Source organism: Acanthopagrus latus, chromosome 10, assembly GCF_904848185.1.
Source record: "Acanthopagrus latus isolate v.2019 chromosome 10, fAcaLat1.1, whole genome shotgun sequence".
In the NCBI taxonomy this organism is placed as follows: domain Eukaryota; kingdom Metazoa; phylum Chordata; class Actinopteri; order Spariformes; family Sparidae; genus Acanthopagrus; species Acanthopagrus latus.
The window spans coordinates 2,458,483-2,481,136 of record NC_051048.1 but is presented as its reverse complement, the minus strand read 5'-3'; the positions used below and the strand labels follow the sequence as shown (position 1 = coordinate 2,481,136).

Sequence of the window (22,654 nt, the reverse complement as noted above, 5' to 3'; positions counted from 1 at the left end):
TTTGTCCAACAAACCAATTCAAACTCATAATTTCAATATTTACAATATTAATGAGGTAATAAAACAAACTTTTTTTTCCATCAGTGAATAAATATAAAGCTGTTCTCCTAGAACAGCGTTGAAGCCAGAGAGGTGGCAGGGTCCGCCACATGTAAACAACGAAAGAGTTTGTGTTGTCTGTTAAGGTCAGTTTGTTTACTTAGTCATGAAAAGGTGAGTCTGAACAGTCGGTCAGTCAGTGAAGATCTTTCTCTTCCGATTAACATTTATTCCCCATAACTACAGACTGCTCCTTTAACTGATTCTCAAAATAGTGGTTTAATAGCTTTCACAGTTCATCACTGGTGGAGGAAGTACAATGATCCTTCTTTCCAGTATGTAACAAGATGTAAAAATACTTTAAAGTGTTTTTTTTCCAGCTGTCTTCTGTGTTATATTTATCTGAATATCTGACGTAAAACTTACACAACACTACAAACACCATTAAATGTCCTTCATTAACACGTAATTTCAGTTGTCTTTGGGTTATTATGCGAATTGATTCATGTGTAAGAGAACATAATGGCTCGTTCACCTTGTCATATCTGGATGAACGGTTCACTGGGTTTGGCTGACAGCGGAGGGTGGGCCGGGCCGGGCCGGGCCGGGCCGGGCCGGGCGGGGCTGGGCAGGGCCGGGCCTGCTGCCGCGGGTCCCAGCTGTCGCTCCCTCCCTCCCCACGCACAGAAGGAGGGAGGGAGGGGCCGCTTCATCTCATGTGCCACAATAAGAGCCCGGACTGCTACAAAAGAGAAGAGGATACACGTGTTACACCTGAAATATAACACGGCTGAGTAAAGTCAACGTCAGATCGATGCTGTTTGGTCGTGGAGGGCAAAAACCAAGACGGTGCTGCAGCCTCGACTTTGGAAAACAAACAAATAAATACACAAATAAAGCAAGAAAGAATTCCAGACAACTTTTCTGGGATGGAAGTGTGTTCTCCTCAAAGAGTCAGACAAGAAGACCAACACCACTGTCATGTCCACGTATTAAATATTATTGAGCAAAAAGACAGGAAACATGGGGAAAGTTAGCTTATCAATATATTTAACGTTAACTGTTTAATCTCAAATCAAATTAAACAAAGTGTGGTTTTTATTGGCCTGTTTCCAGTCTTTATTCTAAGATAAACCATCAACTTCATAACAAACACAGACATGAAAGTCGTATCTGCCAAATAATCTGACTGTAAACAATCTCAAATTAACCAAGTTAGAAACATAAACTTCCATCTTTCCGTCGGCCTATAATTATTTTACTTGATGACTGTGCAATAGATATCAGATCATTGATGCGTGTCTGTTTTCTTGCTAATTATTTAAACACAACGTTAATATTCTTCAACTTAAAGTATAAATTGTCAAAGTGACATCATGAGCCGTGCTGACATAATGCCATCAAATATTTACTGGCTAATGGATCATCTTTTATTCAGAGGTTTTGGTTCTTAATCATTTCACGAGTCTGTTTTATAACTTGTTATATAAAAATAAAATACATATATTATTATTACTACTTTTAACAGTGATTTTGAAACAATATCTAATATAGTATTCAGAAGGACAAATAGTATCAACCAACACGTTTTAAGCTAAATTAAGATTTTCAATCTAATAAATACAGATAAAGAAGTATAAAAATGACATGTTGTGGTTTTAAAGGGAGTTAGCATGTGTTCACGACTACAGATTGTCAGCTTGGCTGTACTGAAGGCTTTTTATTTTCTGTACTAACATGTCAGTGGTATCACAATGTAAATTGGTTTGTAAATAAAAACAACTACCACCTCTCTGTCTCGCTTGCTAATATCATATTTGTTTATTTTTGTGGTCTCACAGGGATTTCTTTGGCCCGTTTTCTCTCGTTAGTCCAAGCTAACGTTAAGTTAGCTCATAATAAGAAGCACCAAGCAACAACCTAGGAGATAAATTAAGACTTGAAATGTAATAAATACAGATAAAGAAGTCTAAAAATGATTTATTGTGGTTTTAAAGGGAGTTAGCATATATTCCAGACTACAGCAGGTTAACTTGACTCTACGTAAGGTATTTTAACGTAACTCTTTTCTAAGCTAACGTCTCAATAACAATCATTATATTGTTTATTGTGGGAAAAAAAAAAAATCCGCCAAACATGAATAACTCCTTTAATCTTACAATTTTCTGTTCATTTAGTAAATAAAATAAATAAATAAATAAAAAATAAATAAAAATACAAATGATGTTGTTCACCTTTTTATTCTAAATATGTTGGTGCGGATGTAAAATGGGTGATTTTATGACAGTAAAACTAAAGTGAACGTGAGACAAAAGGCAGAGAGGAGGAGGAGGAGGAGGAGGAGGGGGACGTTGTCATCACGTACAGCCGCGGAGGAGCGGGGGGAGGCGGGGAGGAGGAGCGGGGAGGGGCGGGGTGTTCAGCCGGTCTCTGCTCTCTCTCTGCTGCAGCGGCCATGCTGCTGTCCGCCGCCCGTCTCGGTGCATCCCGGTCCTCCGCCGGTGTTTCCTGCCCGCCGCTGCATCCCTGAATCCCGGGTTAGCGGACCGGCCTGGACCGGGTTGTGAGCGGATCAGTCCGGCTGGATCCACCGGAGCAGACCGGAACAGGCACCGGGGGGGAAGAAGAGAAGGAAGGAAGGAAGGAAGGACGGAAGGAAGGAAGGGAGCCTCCATAGCAACAAACCGGTCTCACGGCATTATTGGTAGGTGCCTCCCTCTGTGTGTGTGTGTGTGTGTGTGTGTGTGTGTGTGTGTGTGAATGGCGCTGTCAGCACAGCTTAGCATGTTTTGGGCGGATGGATGATGGATGATGGATGATGGATGATGGATGATGGAGAGAGTCCGACCCTCCATCAGATGGAGGTTCAGGTCTGCAGCATCACAGTTTGATGATGGAGCTCCTGATCTGGATTTGGGCTGCAGGTGGATTTAATCTGACTGGGAGGTGACACGTCACTGTAGCACGCCGGCTGATTTAACTCCACGCTCATGAATGCAGAAGGTGTTGGAGGGTAAAATAGAAAAAAGAAAAAAGAAAAAAAAAAAGGTGCAGATGATTTCCATCCTCCCTCCATCTTTCTGCACCAGGTGAGCTCAACGTGTCAGCCGTTACGTATGTTCGTCTCATGTCCTGTCAGTGATTGTCGTCTCTGTTTCTGTCAGTGATGGACGGATGCTGAAGACCCACCACCGCCGCCGCCGCCCCCTAAAACCAGCTGGATTACCGGGTCTGACCCGGGTTTGTCCAGGATCTACATTACAATCGGAGCGAAACAGTGCAGGAAGGTCACTGCGAGGACACGACCGAATTATCAAGTAGACGTCTGCCGGGAGAACTGTGGATTTAAATCCTTCATTCCTGCTCGAAATCAGCAAAGTGAGATAGTTGAAGGTGAAGACGGTTCCTTAATTTAGCAGTCCGAGGTCCGGTTCTAGTGGACTTCCACTGATCTCTGGATTAAATTAATACTTGAATTTCAGAAGTCTTAGAGTTTAGAAGTTCTGACAGTGTCCCCCTTTAAAGGTTTCGTTTGAGTAGAGGACGACTGGATGTGCAACACGGATCCCGGGACCACGTCCTCCATCTTGTTACTGGTATTAGAACTGGTTTACGGGTAAACAAAAGGTACCAACACCCAGGACCGGATACAGGTAGAAAACACCCGACCGACTGGACTGCAAAGACCTCAGAAGTCTTGAGGGTTACGGTTGTATTTAGAGAATCCACAACCATGTTTTGAGGAATACAACCAGATCCAACTGGTCTATAACAAGGATACTGGTCTGTCATAACGCTGAATGGGATTATAAGATATTCTGGTACCAGCTACTCAACCGAGGTTCTGAAGTGAAGAGTCCCTGTTCATGGTTTCTGGAAGATGAATCTTGAGTAGCAGGATCTGTGCTGAACTCTTCCGGACCACATCATGTCTTTGAGCAAGACCCTCGAGCTGGAGCACTTCGATGAACGTGAGAAAGTTCGCCGCGGACGCTCCACCCGCACCAAGAGGGATGACTCCACCGCCAGCGCCGGCGGCGGCGGGTCCGGGCCCAGCTCCCGGGGCAGCAGCCTGGTCCCCAGCCCCGCCCACAGCGCCAACTGCAGCTACTACCGGACCCGAACCCTGCAGGCACTCACCTCGGAGAAAAAGGCCAAAAAGGTGCGGTTCTATCGCAACGGAGACCGCTACTTCAAGGGTCTGGTGTACGCCGTGTCCAGTGACCGGTTCCGATCCTACGACGCGCTGCTGATGGAGCTGACGCGCTCGCTGGCAGACAACCTGCACCTGCCGCAAGGAGTCCGGACCATCTACACCATCGATGGCAGCAAGAAGATCACCAGTATGGACGAGCTGGTCGAAGGTAGGACCTCCTCTTGGGTTTATCTGATACCACTGTGTCGGTGTTGCTCCTAGAACTTTACTGCCATGGACCCGGAAACTGTAATATTTTCTGAGATAGTTATTGGACCATGAAAATGTCGGATCGTCGAGATGTTCCAGGATCAACACCGATATCAGATTGTTGCTTCTCTTTACTTTATACTGTCCTGCTCTTATCAGAAGGTCGATACTGATCTCATATCTTGTGGCGGTGCAGCTAACAGAACAGATCTGCTTCCAGTCTTTAAGCTAAGCTAAGCTAAGCTAGGCTACGCTAAGCTAAGCTAAGCTACGCTACGCTAAGCTAACTGCCTGCTGGCTGAAACTCCTGGCAAAAAAAAGCCAAAAAGTGCATTTCTGAAAACATCTATTTTAGTGAGATAAAATAAATGTTATGATGCAGAATCCAACTTTAGTCATCTCTGATGTGATAACGGTTCTGACCCGAGCCCGGTGAACACACCTGTTGCGGTTGGTTGGATCCCGGCGCTCTTTAACGGACTGCTGTCGGCCTGATCCGTCTCTGATCCCTGGACCACTTTGTTTAATCAAAACAATCAGGTAATCTCCTAATTTATATTTTCTGAAACAAGCGAGTGAAAGTCAAAGTTTACCAGCAAACAATCTGACGGAGCAGCGCGACTCAGAACATTTAATTTATAGTATTTTTGTTTGAGGTTATGTAGTCAGTGTTACATCTTTTAAATATGGTGGTTTATTATCGACAGGCAGCTGAAAGAGCTCATTGTGAGTGAAACCGTCTTTGCCAAAGCTGGTGGGAATCCACTTCAACTGCATCACTCAGTCGTGATCGTCCGGACTTCCTGTCACTCTCACTGCCGATCAATCAATCGATCGATCCTCCTCTTTAAACCTCTTCACCGTCTCCGTCCTGTTTGCTCCGTCTTTGTTACCCAAACACACCTGAATTATTTATTTTGTTGTACAGCAGCAGCAGGATAATAAGTAGATAATCGATACAGAGACCAGCAGGTACAAAGTTTGCTGAAGTCCCACTGAGGAAGTAAGATAACGTGAATGTATAAAAGATGGACGACGGTGTTCATGTCCGGTCCATCTGCTCCGCCTCTGCCTGAAGTCATTCAGACTGAAACAGACCAGTCACATCACTTACCAGCAGTATTGACGAGCGACTGGTTGTAATGTCTGTTAATGAGAGTCAGAGCCAGGAAGCCGTGCAGCCCGAGTCGGATGCATCACTCTTCGGCTCTTTGTGGAAGTAATAAACTACAAACGGAGCAGAGCGCGACTTCTCCGAGCATCCCAGTGTTTGTTTGGAGGCTTTAACAGAACCAGAACCTGCAGAATAACGTCAACAGATGTGTGTTTACTGCACTGAATATCGAACATGTTTTTAGACTTGAGATACGAAACCTAGAGCTGCGACGATTAATCAGTTAAGGTGTCATCTATTATTCACCATCTATTACTCGATATTCAAGTAATTTTTTTGAAAGCAGAACAGTGTTTTCTGGTTTCTCACCTCCTCTGTGACGGTTAACTGAACATCTTTGGGTTGTGCACAAAACAAGACATTTGACGACATCGTCTCGGGCTTTGATCGACATTTTCCACCATCATCTGATCGATCTACAAATAAACTAATCAGGAAAAATAATCAGCAGGCGTTGGATTAAGTGCCACATTCAAGTCGTTTGTCTTGTGAGCTTTTAAATCGTCTCTGTATGATCAAATGATAAAGATCTATTTAATCTCGATCGTGTTAATAAGATCTCAGAACATCTGGTTGAAGCTGGAGAGGTGGCGGGGTCCGCCACGTACAAACACTGTGAAACAGAAGAATCTTTAAAGGTCAGTTTGTTTTAATCAGTGCATGAAATCTAAGAGAATGTAATTAACGGACAACGAAATGAGTCGTTGCAGCTCGAGACTCATCTCAGGAAATGTTACAAACCAACCGACAGGAAGTGATGTAACGTACTGGGTTTTAAACTCAGGCCGCAGTCTGATGTGTTAAATACGTCTGTCATACGTTCACGCAGCAGCAGCAGAACCAGAACCAGGACCAGGACCAGAACACAAAGATAATTCACAAACACACAAAGAAAATCAGAAGCTGGAATCAAACAATTTCTGGCTTTTTTTTTCTCGCTAAATGACGCCGAGAACAAAAGTCTCAGTCCTTTCCGTGGGAATCGAACCCGTAACACAGTGCATCACGTCGCTGCCTTGCTCAGCTGCAGGTCGGTCGACACACAGAAGGTGTTCTGTGTTTAGTCGCTCAGGTATTTGAATGAAATAGAAAAAATGAAAAGCCTCCAGAGCGGCTCGTCAGTCCGGCTGGTTTGAATAGCAAAGTGAAAGTCAACACATGGAGAGACAAGGTCACACACACACACACACACACACACACACACACACACACACCTGCAGAGATAACAAGTGTGTGTGTGTGTGTGTGTGTGTCTGTGAGAGAGGAAAGGTGTGTGTTTGAGGGCTACACAGGCTGACAAGCGTGTGTGAGAAAGGTGTGTGTGTGTGTGTGTGATGGCGAGCTCAGAAACAGGAGGGGAGCCATTTATAACCATATAAGGTAAAAGAGGAGAGTGACTGTTGGCTGCCAGGCGCCTGATTGGCTGCAGTCTGCCCGACAGATTTAACACGATTTATCACTTTTAATATAAAAGTTCTGATTCATTAAAACGACATGAACATGACGAGACCTGCTGGGTGTTTAAGATGCTTTGATATCGAAATGTCTCGTCGTCATTTGTTGTTTTTGTTTTGTGGTGAAGATAAATTCGTCCCCTCTGTGTTTCTGCATCACACATACAGAATATCAGACGCTGAACGGTGCCGTTTATTGATTTCCGTGTCGTGTTCGTGGGTCGTCAGCGGGCCTCGTTCTGAGCGAGTGTCGAGCTGAGAGAGAGAGACGGGAGAGAATCTGACGTCTGCTGTCACCTTCGCTCCATCCACCATCCACACACGGCGTCGTGTTACTCCAGTTTTCAGCCTCTGACCCTGAACTCACCGCTCAGAACGACTGTTCAGTCTCTTACAAGTACAAAGAAATTGCTCAGAGTGACGTATTGAGTCCAACCAACAATCCAAAACCCAAAAACCCTAAATTTATCATCATTAAGATGAAGAAAAGCAACAAATCCTCACATTTAAGAAGCTTGTTTGAAAGAAACACTTTCTCAGAAATCCATTCATTTATTATATTTTTACATATTGTCTCTAAAGAGTCGGACAGTTGTTGACCTGGAAGTTTTAACGGATCTAATAATCTGCGTCTTTCCTCAGGTGAGTGTTACGTCTGCGCCTCCAACGAGCCGTACCGGAAGGTCGAGTACACCAAGATCTCCGTCCCGAGCTGGAAGCCCGGTGCCAGCGCCGGGATCGGCCCCGCCGCCTCGACCCGGCCCGCGACGGCGTCCGCAGGGGTGTCGGCGAGCACCTCCGCCCCGAAAGAGCGTGTTGAAGTTCGGGAGGGGAGGGAGAGCAAAGACTACATCAAACCCAAGCTGGTGACGGTGATCCGCAGCGGCGTGAAGCCTCGCAAGGCGGTGAGGATCCTGCTGAACAAGAAGACGGCGCACTCGTTCGATCAGGTGCTGGCCGACATCACGGAGGCCATCAAGCTCGACTCCGGCGCCGTGAAGAGGCTCTACACGCTGGACGGGAAGCAGGTGAGGAGGAGTTTCTAACTTCCACAGGAAACTTGTTCACATATTCAGCAGCTTGAGATCCTTCAGATGGCAGAGTGACGACTTCTCAAACAAGCAGCGGCTCGATAAGTTCACTGTTCAGGAACTTCATGTGAAACGTTTGACAACATTTTACACAACAGGAAACAGGATGAAATCATGAAGTTCTGACATCTGATATCCAAAAAAAGTGCATGGAACAGCAACTCGGCTGATACACAGAGGCAGAAAGTCTAGTTTTTAAATATTTCAGGCTGTTTGTTTGATGGTTGGCAGCAGAGAGACGACAGGAGGTGGATGAAGGTCGACCTGAACCGGAGACGTTAAATCGCTAAAACCCACCGAGACAACACACATGAATCCGTTTCAAAACTGAAATGAGTTCTTCAAATGTTGGTTTTACACGTGTGAAGAGGTTTATCACTCTAACACATCATCAGCTTGGGCGGCTACTGATTCTGGGTTTCGGTTCTGTGTAAACGAGCGTCTGTAAGGACTCGCTGTCAGCCTGAAGTGTCGGGACAGCGAGTTCAGCCTCTTTGAAGCTCATTATTCGGCTCTTTCAGCTAAATGCGGCGTCCGTCCGTTTGAAGCCGGCGAGCGGCGACAGTCAGCTAAAGTTAGCTGCTCCAAACAGACGCTGATCCTCTCTGAAGCTGCTGTTTGTGCACCAGAACCGAGCCGGGGATTTAAAAAAAAACGTCTCACACGTTCACGGCTGGGAGGCTATTTATAACACACACACACACACACACACACACAGTGTTTGAAGTTACAGATAAGACTGTAGGCTGCGACACAATGACAGTGAAGTGTGTGTGTGTGTGTGTCTGCAGTGTCGTTTTCGTACACTGCCTTCAAAACAAAAGCATCCATTACAGTACAGCTCTTCAGCATTTTATGCTTTTATTTTTTAAGTACTTCCCCTGTGATATACGTAAGGAATGATGTCTGACGAGGTGTCCATCATCAGAACCGTCCGACGTCCAGTCGGACGGTTCTGATGATGGACACCTCGTCAGACATCATCCCTTACATATATTATATATTTAGATGTGTGTATATTCTGTTTACTAGTCATCGTCTGATCTTCAGTGCTGTTTGATTATCAGATGTAAATGTTCTTCTTCGGCTCTGATGCAGAATCTGAAGAGTAACTAGTAACTGAGGTCGTCAGATAAATGTACTGGAGTAAAAACGTCCAATATTTGCTTCCAAAAAGTAGAAAAAAAAAAAGCAGGAAATATGACAGTCAAGCTCAAATACCTCAAAATTGTAATGCAGCACAAGTACTTGAGTAAATGTGTGTAGTTAGATTACATCAGTGGTAATTAGTTACAGCAGTAATAGAAACTTTAGTAAATTACTAAAAGAGAAATACTGACGTTTACTCTAAGTCAAGGCTTTTATTCTGAAAGGCAGCGTGTCATGACGAGAGGCTTTTATTCTCTTCAGACTGAATGAAACAAGGCCGAGTGTGTGTGTGTGTGTGTGTGTGTGTGTGTGTGTGTGTGTGTCCTCCCCTCGTCCTTTCAGTTTGTGCAGCCACCTCAAGCAGCGGGACAGAAACCCCATCACACACACACACACACACACACACACACACACACACACACACACACACACACACACTCTGCAGTGTGGTCGCCATGGTAACCGGTCATCCAGTCACAACCCCTTCCTCCTTGCCACACACACACACGGTACAGTTCTGGAGGCGTTGAGTAAAAAAGTAAACGTTGGTGACGGAGGAGGAAGTGAGAGGTAACATGGACGACAAAAGGAGAGAAGAAGAAGAAGAAGAAGAAGAAGAAGAAGAAGAAGAAGAAGAAGAAGGTGTGAAGTTATTGTGTCCTCTGACAGTGAAGCTGCAGCACAGTTAGCTTAGCGAAGGCTAAAAATGTATCTAAAAGTGATGAAATCTATCTTTAAAGTTGACTTAATAAAGGAACAGTACACTCTAAAGTAACACACAACCAATACAGGATACTTCTCCGCTACCGGTGGAGAAAGTCACCAGACTCCCTTTGAAAATCACTCGATTTTGTGAGTCACTGCGTTAGAAGAAACTTTATAAACTATGTGAAACTCCGTCTCTGACAGATTCTTAGTTATTCAGGCCTGCTATTTTTCTGACTGCTTTTGTGTAAAAACATCCTGTCTCAGCGACGTACATGTGTCTTTTCATTGAAAATGGGGACTTCGTGAAGCTTTTATAAATGTGGGAGCCCAAATAAAACAAAGTGAATAATCCTGCCAGGCTGTGCTCAGGTGAAAGACAAATCCTGTCGCCTCCTGTCTCCTCTCCATCTGTCCGTCTGTCTGTCTGTCTGTCTGTCCGTTTAAATCTGGGACATTTTGATGAATGATTTGTAGTTAATCCTCAAGACAGTTCTTAGACAGCACAGTGTGTGCTTGTTTCTGTGTCCATTGAAGCGCTGCCAGCAGAGAACGTGATTAGAATAATATTCCCAGCTGTCGTCTGCACACACACACACTTCTGGTTGATTCATCTGTGTGTGTGTGTGTGTGTGTGTGTGTGTAGCTGACCTGTCTGCAGGACTTCTTCGGGGATGACGATGTGTTCATGGCGTGCGGGCCGGAGAAGTTTCGCTACGCTCAGGACGACTTCGTGCTCACACACAGCACCAAAACACCGACTTTTGTCAACGGTGAGACACACACACACACACACACACACACACACACACACACTCTTTTTAACACTTTAATTTACTGAACTTGACACTTTCTGACACTTTGAGTACGCAGCACTTGTATTCTCTGTTTCGTTTTGTTCCTGACGTGATTTAACAAACTGGGCGTTTCTTCCAGACTTAATAATCTATTTGATAACGATGATCTTGCGTCTGTGCCTAGTCGACTTTATGTGTGTGCTTCAGTGGGCAGTAGACTCTCCAGGTCACATCAGGGATTTTCTTTTATCAAAATCATGTTCAAACTTCTATTAAATCCGTCTGACCTGCTGAACTCTGTTTTCATCTTGCTGTCGAGTTTCAGCCACATTTCTTTTGTTTGTGTTTCCTGGTGTTCTGAACTGATCAGCTGACTTTTCACTGTTTTGTGCCGAAGTTTGTCCTGAATATTTTATTCACAGCATGTTTTCACTTCACTGTTGCTGAACGGTTACAAACCTCAAATTAACAGCAGGAAGTCATGAAGCTTTAAAAGTGAATGAAACATCTCCACTAGTTTTTACTTTTTGAGTTGTTTGGTCCTGAATGTGCCTCAGACCTTGTTAAATAAAGCTTCAGTAACTCTTTTGGGTTATTTTAATTTTCTTGAAACATTATTTATTTCATATATTAAACATTAAACATTTTTTTGCATTGAGCTAATTTCCGTACTTTCACGTTCAGTGATTTTATTTCATCTGTAGATTTTTGTTCAGTGTTTTATGAGTATGTTAACGTGATTTACACACAAACACAGAACAATAATTTCCTGCATTTACGGAGGAAAAGACATTTCTTAAAACTTGTGTCCCTAAATGAGTTTGTCCTTCACCTCAACTCGATTTAATCATTTTTTTTTTTAAACCACAGACCCTGAATCGTTTCTCCATCGTCGTTTCTGTCAGAGTTTTATTTTTACTGTGTCGTGCAGCTCTGAGGTTGTAACGGACTCGTCGACTCAACGTTATCGTCAATAAAAAGAGTTTAAACAAGCTGTCAGATCAGTTACAGGATGTTTATCTCCTCTGATCAATAATCAGTGATCTAGTAACCGACACAGGAGTGAATACAGTCAGCTGGTCTCTGATAATGGTGACCATCTTTCTCTCCAGAGTGCAGAACCAAGGGGTCTCGCTCCGCCGGCCCGGCCAAGACTACAACTCCCAAGACTCCCAGCGGCTCCGGCTTCTCCGCCTCCAGGGCTGCACCCAAAGGCCCGGCGAGAACGAAGTCTCCTGGTCCAGGTGAGAACCAATCAGAAGCCACACGATGACACATGCAGAGTCTCAGGTCAGTTTGACCAATCACACGGCTCCTTTCTCTCACGCGCAGCCAATGAGGCGTCAGGATCGCAGTCAGGTGGGAGGACGTCACGGTCCGGCACCTCCTCCACGAGTCCGGGGACACGGCGCAGCCTCAAGGTCGGACCGATTGATTGGTTGATTGATTGATTGATTGATTATCAGTAGATCTGCGTTCTCTAAATATGATTCTTTTAAATATCTGAACATTAAATCTTGTTATTTCGGTCTCCAGATGTCTCCTCGTCGAACTTCCTCCACCGATGTTAACGGAGAGGCGGAGCAGCCAGACGACACCGCCGTCGAAGGTGTGTGAGTGTGTGTGTGTGTTGACACTGTGTTTTGAGGTCGAATATCTAAGTGAATTTTTAAAAACAGCTACTCCAGAAAAAGAAAACTAAAGAGTCCTAAAAAACCCCTCTGTGCAGCCTGAGAGCCTCGAGCTTCTGCTTCACATGGAGTAAAATCTGAAACCCTGTGAAGCAGAAAAGACTCAAAGCCTGAGACGGCGTGAAACAGACGGACAACCGTCCAAGTTTCTGGGTTCAAAAGTGAACTTTCACAGCCAGAAGCTTCAAGAACGCTGACAGATTGTGAAACGTACAGAGCTGAAATATAAAAGTCAACACTTCTTCTTCTCCTCACAGTGAACGGTAATCGCTCTGTTTCCTCCTCCATCATCAACGAGAAGTACCAAGTGGGCAAAGTGATCGGAGACGGGAACTTCGCGGTGGTCAAGGAGTGCGTGGAGAGGTGAGGAGCACGGAAACGTACGATTTAAAGGAACAGTCCACCCAAAAAAAATCATCATCTCGTCAACAACATGTTGATTTGAAGTCAGGTGAAGTCTCGTAGTTCAGGACAGATCAGGAGGGTTATAACATAATTAATTATGGAATATGGAACTAAGCGGACCATGCTGGCGGAATCTGGAAGAAGGATGAACAAGGACGAACACAGAGGGGAACTAATAATGACAACAATAATAATAATAATAATAATAATAATAATAAAAAACGGTGTTGTGTTTTGACGGACAGGTCGACGGGACAGGAGTACGCTCTGAAGATCATCGACAAAGCTCGCTGCTGTGGGAAGGTAACACTGATTTATAGAGTTCATACTTTTATTCTGATAACTAAAGGACAGTGTTGTTTGTTTCTCTGATGTTTAGGACACTTAATAACATGTCAGTGTGACAGAAACGAGTTTACTGTGTTCTGGACATCAGATCCAGACCTGGAGATGATGGTGACTGTTTCACCCTGGAGGCAGAAATGTTTGAGGCTGTGAGAGTTATTTTAAGTTTCAGATTTATGTTGAGAGATAATATAATGAATCTTGTGTACTCTGTGTGTGTGTGTGTGTGTGTGTGTGAACAGGAGCACCTGATAGAAAACGAGGTGGCGGTGCTGCGGAGGGTCCGACATCCGAGCATCATCCAGTTAATCGAGGTGGATGAAACTCCCAGTCAGCTGTTCCTGGTCATGGAGCTCGTCAAGGTGCTTCTGCTTCTTCTGCTTCTTCTGCTTCTTCTGCTTTCTGTGTATTTCTTCTTCTTCTCTTGTTATTCTCACGCCTGTGCCTCCTTCAGGGCGGCGACCTGTTTGACGCCATCACCTCCTCCACTAAGTACAGCGAGCGGGACGCCAGCGCCATGGTGTTCAACCTGGCCGGAGCCATCAAGTACCTGCACCGGATGAACATCGTCCACCGAGACATCAAACCGGAGAACCTGCTGGTACGACACCTTCGACACGTCACCTGGCAAGCTTACAACTTAGCTAACAAGCTAACGACAGCAGCTACAGTCGTGGATGCAGTGAAAACACGGCTCGAGTGTGAAGTGTGTGTCTGTGTGTCCTGCAGGTGTGCGAGTATCCGGACGGCACTAAATCTCTGAAGCTGGGCGACTTCGGTCTGGCGACGGTGGTGGAGGGACCGCTGTACACCGTGTGCGGCACGCCGACGTACGTCGCCCCGGAGATCATCGCCGAGACCGGGTGAGAGAGGAGGCGAGTCGGAGACGAGCTGCTGGGTCAGGACAGGTGAACTGACACTGAACCGTGTGTGTGTGTGTGTGTGTGTGTGTGTGTAGGTATGGTCTGAAGGTGGACATCTGGGCGGCCGGAGTGATCACCTACATCCTGCTGTGTGGATTCCCTCCCTTCAGAAGGTCAGAGGAGACGATTGTTTTGTTTTACATTTAATATTTGGTGCCTTTAGTTCCGTCGATAAAGAAGTCGTCCTCTCCGTTTCCCTCGTCTTCCTCTCCGCAGTGAGAACAACGTGCAGGAGGAGCTGTTCGATCAGATCCTCAGAGGGAAGCTGGAGTTTCCGTCTCCGGACTGGGACGCCATCAGCCTGCCGGCCAAGGTACCACCCGTCATAAGATGGGGCGTTCACATGCTGGGGGGGACAGTCCGACATCAGGGTGCTGCAGTCAGCTCAGACACAGTTTAACAACATTTATTCAAAACACATCTGGTGAACGACAAACCTTCAGTTATAAAGACTGAGCTTCAATCGTTAGTCATAACGTTTGTTTTTTAGCAGAATAAATCTGAACAGCATAAATAAATGTAATCGAGTAAAAAGCTAAATATTTCCCTCTGTTGTAACCAGGTAGAAGAAAACTGAAAGTATAAAGTACCTGGAAGTTGCACTTAAGTACTTCGGTAAAAATTTATTTTCCACTTCTTGTCAACACGCGAGACGTAACGTCTAAACACTTTTCACGTGAGATGTTTTCACGTTAGCTTCAGTAGAACGTGAGTTAGTTCAGGCTGCTGACAGTCACATGACCTGCTCCTCAGATGCTGATTAGCCAGATGCTGCAGGTGAACGTGGACACTCGATTCACTGCCGAGGAGGTCCTGTCGCACCCCTGGGTGACGGTAAGAGCACACACACGACAACAACGACAACTTCAGCTTCTTTAGTCAGTAACTATATAAAACAGGACTGATTCTCTCTTACTGAGACTTTCTGGAGACTTTCACATTCAAGTAAATCATCAGACAGTTAAATTATGAAGCTGCGTTCTGAATTAAGCCATGGGGACGTTGTTTTAGACCCCAGAAAGTCCCTGATTGGAGGGATGTCTTCAGGCGCCATTTTTAAAAAACTCTGCAGCTGTAAGTTTACTGGAGAGGTCACTGAGAGAAGGAGTTAGCTAGGTGGGCTAAACAATAACAGTAAGCAGGATTCAAACCTGAATCCGTCTGAGGAACGAACAGTCAAAGAAAGAAAGTGAGTGACTTGTTTCTGTTTGAATGACGGGAATCACTGGAAGTAATCTGAGTACTCGCTGTGTGTTTTGGTTTAAACGTGTTATTGATGTGTGTCTGTTCAGGACGAGGCTCCTGTGGACTCCAACACTGTGAGCAGCACTGAAGACCAGACCAGCGGAGACACACTGGAACCAGAACACGAGTCCCCGATCCTGGAGACCAAACAAGTTCCTTCCCCTCTGGTCTGAACCACATCCCCCCTTTTTCTCATCGACTGGAAACCAAACACAGCTCGTCAGGAAGTCGTCCTGTTTTTCTTTTGAATGAACACTAAATGAGTTTAATCACCTCAAGAGTTGAACAAACCCTGTTTGCTCTTTTGGAAACCAAATTAGTTTTATCTTCTGGAAGCCAAACGAGTCCACCACCATCGAGTCCAGTATCAGACCCCATTTCACCACCTGGAAACCAAATGACTTCTCTCAGACCTGAACTAGAAAACAAGGCGTGTTATCATCTGGAAACCAAACAAGTTCCCTTATTACTGTTTTTTGGACATTTACGTCTTCTGAAACCCAAACAGAACTTATCACGTACAGTTTCCCCGCCTCTGGTCCGGAACACCTTCCTTTTTTTTGTCATGGGAACAAAACCAGTTCCCTTCCCATCTCTATTCATCTACTGAAAAACTGAGCAAGTTCCCTTAAATCTGGTCCAGAATACATCCTGTTGAATGTACGAGTGTCCTCACCTCGGGTCTAAAACACATCACCATTCATCTGCTGGAAGCTGAGCAAGTTCCCTTGAACCACCCCCAGTACATCCTTTTTAATCTACTTGAAACCAAATTAGTTCCCTCCCCTTTGGCCTAGAAAACGTCCTTGTTTGTTTTACTTTACACCCAAAACCAGGTCCCTCCCAATATTTGGTCTAGAACACTTTTCATCTACTGAAAACTGAGCAAGTTCCCTTAAATCTTGTCCTGAGTACATCCTTTTTAATCTACTTCAAACGCAGTTAGTTCCCTCACAGCGGGTCAGGAACATGTTTCCTTTTACGTACTGGAACCGAAACAAACTTCCTGAAATATGCTCTCAAACTTGACCAGTTATCCCACTGACAAGTGGAGTTCCCTCGCCTCTTAGGTCTAGGAGGCACCCAATTTCATGAACTAGAAACCAGAACGGTTCCCAAATCTGTGAACTAGAGCACGCCCCCTCTAATCAACTGGGAACCAACAAGTTCCCTCACACATGGTCAAGAACTTGACCTGTTTTTTTATTTACTGGTAACCAAATAAGTTCCCTCGAGTCAAGAACTTCTTGGTGTCTACTGGACACAAACTAAGTTTCCCTCCTGCTGGTCATAAAGAAGTTCTGTTTTATCTACTGGAAACTGAGCAGGACTCCTAAACTTGAGTCCAGTCTTTATCTCGTAGAAGCGGTCCTCACCTGTGGTCCAGACCAACACTAAACTGACTGAAGACTCTCATGAGTCCTGTTTCTGCTGCTGCACTGGAAAGTATTTAAATTCTCTTTGACGATCTCCGTTGAACTTGTTTAAAAGGTCCATTTTGTTTTGGCTGGACATTAATGAAGTCGCCTCACTGCTGCCTGGAGGACACCCACCATATCAACACTGGGACGCCATGAAGGTGCTATTGGACTCATCCCTGTCATCACCCGGTGTTCTCAAGGGACTGGACCCATCTCGTGAAAACGACCCGTACCTCTGGTCTGAATGATGAACTCGGAGGCTCTGAAAAGCCTCAAACCACTTTCATACGGATACAAACAGCTGGTTCACTGGTTCCCTCTGGTGTAGGGATTATTTTCTCCGTGGTCCCTGACGCTTGGTGGCCAGGATGTCTTCCATTTATTCTGGGAAACGGTCCAGTTCCTCCTGCCTTTACCCTACAGCTCTCCTTCCACCGGCCTGAAGGACGTTTCTCACTTCCTCTACTTGGCGCCCACCGACCGGAGGAGATACGAGTACTGTGCCTGTTTATGCTGCTGATGAATTCCCCTTAATATCCTAAATCTCAGCCGTTTCTTCACCGGTTCAGCTCCTCAGATCCCAGCTCCTGTCATCAGCTGTATAGACGGATGAGGCTCATTGTTTCAAATATTTTGACATCTTGGTATGAAAGAGTCTCATGTCTGTAACATAAAAGATGGAGCAAGAGTTGTGGTCATTAGCCTAGCTTAGCTTGAATACTAAAGGATACTAAAATGGGGAAAGAGGAAGCCTGGTTACTCCAGAAGTTCACACATTTTTGAGCTTTGAAGCTGTTTCCCGTTTCCCTGTTTCCCTGTTTCAAGTCTTTAAGCTAAGCTAGGCTAAGCTAGGCTAATCATCTCCGGAATCCACCAGAACATGAGCTCGTCCAGATTTTCTTTCAACCCAAATCTTGTGTTTAAAAACCAAATTTCCGCTCGTATTTCAGTAGCATTGATTGTTTAAAACCTTTAACTTACATACTGATGTTCTGAATAAATACAGACCTACTAAACGATGAGCCTCATCTACGAAGACTCAGTGTCCTCGTCCTCTCCACTGAAGGACACTTTCCATCACCCTGCTCCCGTCCTTCCTCGTCCCCCCACCCACTCTTCGTACTGTAACTCAAGTCAACTGAGTGACTTCCTAAAGAACAATCTCAACAACCTTTTTGCAGTATGACTGAGGTAAAGGGCCCATTCCAGTCCAAACCCAGAGCTCCCTGCCTCTCTCCTCCTGCCTGGCAGCAACCGGAGGATAAAACATGCTGTATATACTGTAAATATCACTCTTGTCTGTTGGTGTCTATCTGTGTGAGTCAGTTGTGAAGTAGGGAAATAGTAGCAGTTTGAAAAAAAAATAGTAAAAAAAACAAACAAAAAAAACACTACAATGAAAAGAAACAATCTCATCATAGACACGATGTTTCAGCACCCTGAAAAAACCTTGTTTTTCCTCAAAGTTCTAGATTTTAAAGACGATTATTCTCATTGATATCAAAAAACTTTGGACATTTTTCTAAATCTACAGTGGTGGAAGGTACCTAAGTATGTACAAGCATCAGAGTATTTCTATTTCATTACTCAAACTTTGACGATTTGATGCCTTTCTTGGTCTCACAGTGTTGTTCCAATATTTATAAACCTTGGCCCCTCGTTGTCGAATGCCCCTAACAAATGGGCCCAACCCTCAAAGACCCTCATACATCATTAGTCGTCATCGACAGCTTTTATGTAAACGAGTGTGATCGGACCGATATGCCGTCTCCAGTTGCGAGGGTTTCTCTTGCATTCTGTCCTGTTATTGTCACAAGTACCGTTTGTCTGATGGAGACAGAAAAACACAGAATGTAACATTAGCAAGCAAACGAGCAGGGATTGTTTTCTGAAACGTCCATGTAGTGCGAACACTGTCCTACAACTCCATCCCAACAAGAATCAGGACACCTTCAGCTAGACGATTAAAAAAAACAAAGGAGCGTAGTGGAGTTGGGCCGTCGGTTTAATACATTAATAAAGGGTACAGAAGGTTTTGGCATGGAGTATTTTTTCTCAGCAGGGTTTCAGTCCGAGTACTCGCTCCACCACCGCTGACGCTAAAGTAACTCAGATGAGATTCAAGGTTTCTGAGGGTCGCTGATGAACTGTAATGAAAGAGTTCTTCGCCGAAAAGAGTCCCCGATCAATCGGGTGGCAGACGTTGCCTAGCAACAGAGGCCTGGACAGCGACGGACCTCTTTCCTTATATGGACACGTGTCTGTGAGGTGTGACATAGTGGGTCACCAACCAATCATATCGCTCCATCCACACATCCATCATGTTGTCTGTTGATGTTACAGCTCATACGAATCACTGAGGGCGAAGGTGTGGGGTCACGAAGTCCGTCGTCACCTGTGTTGACCTGACGTAGTGTTGTGACCTTTGACCTTAGCACGACCTTTCCATGGCCTTGACCTTTGGCGGGAGTCGCTGATGAAGAGTTGAACGATGTTCTTGTATTGAGGACGCATTGCAAACAACGACGAGACCATTAAAAAAAAAAAAAAACAAAGTCGTATCTATTTTTCTTTAACGTATCGACTCAGACAATTTTCTCAGTCAAATTTACGTTTACTTAGCAGCTCAAACAGCAGCGTCACTTTCACATCGGTCCAAATTTGAGTCAAACGCTTTCGATTAAGTAGAAATTCAGCAGTACGAAGTTTTCTAGCAGGAACGTGTGGCTACGATCCAGGAAATTTGAGCGGCGGTAGATTTGTTCAGTCTGGTGGCGTTGGAGGCGACTCACTGTTTCGCCTTGTTAACGTCATCAGGCTCAACAAGAAGAGTCCAACTCTTTCAGTCAGCGGCTCGGCCTCTGACCTTCTATGCCTGCTATGAACCCAGTAGTCTTAATTCTTTTCTCTTTGCTTTAAACCAAAAGGAGCCTTCTGTTGACGCCGTTAGCGGTGCAGCCACACCTGCGTCGACACGCTGCTGAAATCCTCTCCGTCCGACGCTGACGTGCAATCAGTGAAAAGCAGCACAGACGAGTTTTGGACGTTGAGAAGAGAACGGATCGTTAGCATCGTCGGATAACGTTTCTTCACAGGAATCAAAGGAACAGTTAAAAAATGTAAATTCAGTCTTTATCTCTTCACCCATGGAGAATACGCGACAAAAATCCATGAACTGCTCCTTTAATTTCCAACCCAATCCACCTGGTTCCTCCGTCCAGAAAACACCGGAGTGGATTTCCGTGATGTGACTCGGGGTGGCTGCAGTTTTTAACCCTCTGTGTGTTTTTAATGAGATGCAGTGTGAATGTGTGTGTGGTCATTTCCCATCATGCCTCATGTTAGACAGGAACTGTTTTTTTTAGTTTTTATTTTTAATGAAGTGCAGTAGACAAATTAGGAGTTTGAACCCAACACGGACTGGTTTTCCTGAAAAGGATCTGTGAGGTCCAGTTCAGTCAGAGGATTTGTGCTGAATCGTTTCATTCTGTGAGAAGTCGTCACACATTTTAGTTTTTAAGACTCGATCTTCAACACAGAAAGAAGCCCCCTGACGTGTGAAAAGGCTTTTACTTCTGTAAAGATTACGAGCTCAGACTTTCTCCAGGTTGATGCACTGCGAGTGTTTTAACTTCTAAATGAAACCTGCTGCTGCTTTGTGTTTCTGCCAGATACTTTCAGGAGAACTGGTCCCGGTTGAGGTGGAAGGAGGTGTGAGGAGAACAGTGTTTTGAAGACATGTTGTCGACATGTTTTAATGCTAACAACGATCTGTAATGTGACGTGTGTTGATATGAAACTTGTGTGTTTGTGGCGATCAGGCTGCAGGCGTCGAAACAAAAAGCCTGACGTGCATCGAGAAAAGAAGCGATCGACTGAAAATAAAAAGCTGATGCAGTGGCATCAAGTTAACCTGCTGCGTCTGTGACTGTCGTCTTCTTACCGACTGATAAACTGTCTCTAGTGAACAGTCTGTTTTTCCACCTGAACACTTGTTTAACTGTTTTCAACAAAGTTCATGTGAAAAAGGAAATAAAGTAGTATAAAAAGTATTTAGGGGTAATTAAATGGCCTCATTAGCACTTCTGAGAAACTCAGAACTAGTTTCTCAGAACTGCGGCTGCTGCACCGATCCGCCTGTCAGTCTCACACTCCATCCTTCCCTCACTCGTGAACAAGACCCCAAGATACTTGAACTCCTCCACTTGAGGCAAGAACTCTCCCCCAACCTGGAGGGAGCAAGCCACCTTTTTCCGGTCGAGAACCATGGCCTCAAACTTGGAGGTGCTGATTCTCATCCCAGCTGCTTCGCACTCGGCTGCAAACCGCCTCAGGACATGCTGGAGGTCCTGGCTCGAAGGAGCCAACAAGACCACATCATCCGCGAAAAGCAGAGATGAAATCCAGTGGCTCCCGAACCGGATCCCCTCTGGCCCCTGACTGCGCCTAGAAATTATGTCCATAAAAATAATGAACAAAACCGGTGACAAAGGGCAGCCCTGCCGGAGTCCAACATGCACCGGGAACAGGTCTGACTTACTGCCGGCAATGCGAACCAAGCTCCTGCTCCGGTCGTACAGGGACCGTACGGCCCTTAACAGAGGGCCCCCAACCCCGTACTCCCGGAGCACCTCCCACAGAATGCCGCGAGGGACATGGTCGAATGCCTTCTCCAAGTCCACAAAACACGTGGACTGGTTGGGCAAACTCCCATGAGCCCTCGAGCACCCTGCGGAGGGTATGGAGCTGGTCCAGTGTTCCGCGGCCCGGACGAAAACCGCATCGTTCCTCCTGGATCCGAGGTTCGACTATCGGCCGAATTCTCCCCTCCAGTACCCTGGAATAGACTTTCCCAGGGAGGCTGGGGAGTGTGATCCCCTGATAGTTGGAACACACCCTCCGGTCCCCCTTTTTAAATAGAGGGACCACCACCCGGTCTGCCAGTCCAGAGGCACTGTCCCCGACTGCCATGCAATGTTGCAGAAACGTGTCAACCAAGACAGCCCCACAACATCCAGAGACTTGAGGTACTCAGGGCGGATTTCATCCACCCCCGGTGCTTTGCCACCGAGGAGCTTCCCAACTACCTCAGTGACTTCGGCTTGGGTGATGAATGAATCCACCTCTGAGTCCCCAGCCCCTGCCTCCTCTATGGAAGGTGTGTCAGTGGGATTGAGGAGATCCTCGAAGTATTCCTTCCACCGCCCAACAATATCCCCAGTCGAGGTCAACAGCTCCCACCCCCACCGTAAACAGTGTTGGTGGAGACCTGCTTCCCCCTCCTGAGGCGCCGGATGGTTTGCCAGAATTTCCTCGAGGCTGACCGGTAGTCCTCCTCCATGGCCTCCCCGAACTTTTCCCAGACCCGAGTTTTTGCTTCCGCGGAAGCACGCTTGCCATGCCGGTACCCGTCAGCTGCTTCAGGAGTCCCCCGAGCCAGCCACGCTCAATAGGACTCCTTCTTCAGCTTGACAGCATCCCTTACTTCCGGAGTCCACCACCGGGTTCGGGGATTGCCACCACGAAAGGCATCGGAGACCTTATGGCCACAGCTCCGAACAGCCGTGTCAACAATGGAAGTGGAGAACATGGTCCATTCGGACTCAATGTCCCCAGCCTCCCTCGGATCTGGTCCAAGCTCTCCCGGAGGTGGGAGTTGAAGACCTCCCTGACAGAGGGTTCCACCAGACGTTCCCAGCAGACCCTCACAATACGTTTGGGTCTGCCAGGTCTGTCCAGCTTCCCCCCCCCCTGCCAACGGATCCAACTCACCACCAGGTGGTGATCAGTTGACAGCTCAGCCCCTCTCT

The 22,654-nt window shown here is 45.8% G+C and overlaps 4 protein-coding genes and 1 long non-coding RNA gene across 10 annotated transcripts in view; 2 read left to right on the top strand and 3 right to left on the bottom strand.

The window, feature by feature from the left end:
- LOC119027736 (butyrophilin subfamily 3 member A2-like) overlaps positions 1–22,654 on the top strand; it is a 316,811-nt gene that overhangs the window by 115,249 nt on the left and 178,908 nt on the right. The gene's annotated exons all lie outside the window — the stretch shown is intronic.
- Positions 43–6,046, bottom strand: LOC119026909 (formin-like protein 14). 3 transcript variants are annotated; one of them, XR_005077251.1, is made up of 3 exons: positions 5,928–6,046; positions 5,559–5,743; positions 43–781 (listed from the first exon to the last, which is right to left on the bottom strand). XR_005077251.1 is itself a non-coding variant. In XM_037111588.1 (2 exons), the coding sequence occupies exons 1-2, from the start codon at positions 2,712–2,714 to the stop codon at positions 579–581; spliced, it is 513 nt and encodes a 170-aa protein (XP_036967483.1). In that variant the 5' UTR covers positions 2,715–2,738; the 3' UTR covers positions 43–578. The 3 variants fall into 3 exon arrangements, 1 of the variants encoding a protein (XP_036967483.1); XR_005077250.1 differs by having other exon boundaries at positions 5,559–6,044; XM_037111588.1 differs by lacking the exons at positions 5,559–5,743; positions 5,928–6,046 and adding an exon at positions 2,405–2,738.
- LOC119026828 (serine/threonine-protein kinase DCLK2-like) lies at positions 2,211–20,756 on the top strand. 4 transcript variants are annotated; one of them, XR_005077247.1, is made up of 17 exons: positions 2,211–2,743; positions 3,204–4,403; positions 7,715–8,100; positions 10,664–10,790; positions 11,927–12,058; positions 12,147–12,235; positions 12,351–12,423; positions 12,763–12,868; positions 13,156–13,213; positions 13,498–13,617; positions 13,710–13,856; positions 13,985–14,118; positions 14,214–14,291; positions 14,395–14,491; positions 14,932–15,012; positions 15,471–18,126; positions 19,772–20,756. XR_005077247.1 is itself a non-coding variant. In XM_037111407.1 (17 exons), exons 3-17 carry the CDS (start codon positions 3,968–3,970, stop codon positions 15,594–15,596), a joined length of 2,190 nt encoding a protein of 729 aa, XP_036967302.1. In that variant the 5' UTR covers positions 2,211–2,743; positions 3,204–3,432; positions 3,565–3,967; the 3' UTR covers positions 15,597–20,756. The 4 variants fall into 4 exon arrangements, 2 of the variants coding, with proteins under 2 accessions (XP_036967302.1, XP_036967301.1); XR_005077248.1 differs by having other exon boundaries at positions 15,471–19,908; positions 19,955–20,756; XM_037111407.1 differs by having other exon boundaries at positions 3,204–3,432; positions 3,565–4,403; positions 15,471–20,756.
- LOC119026920 lies at positions 9,648–13,637 on the bottom strand. The gene is made up of 3 exons (XR_005077259.1): positions 13,504–13,637; positions 10,669–10,778; positions 9,648–10,556 (listed from the first exon to the last, which is right to left on the bottom strand). It is a non-coding gene; the product is annotated as an uncharacterized LOC119026920 (long non-coding RNA).
- Positions 14,787–22,654, bottom strand: part of LOC119026820 (SH3 domain-containing protein 19-like) — a 34,442-nt gene continuing 26,574 nt past the window's right edge. Inside the window, exon 19 of the mRNA XM_037111380.1 lies at positions 14,787–15,002. The gene's annotated coding sequence lies outside the window, so the exon portion shown is untranslated. The remainder of the gene's footprint in view (positions 15,003–22,654) is intronic.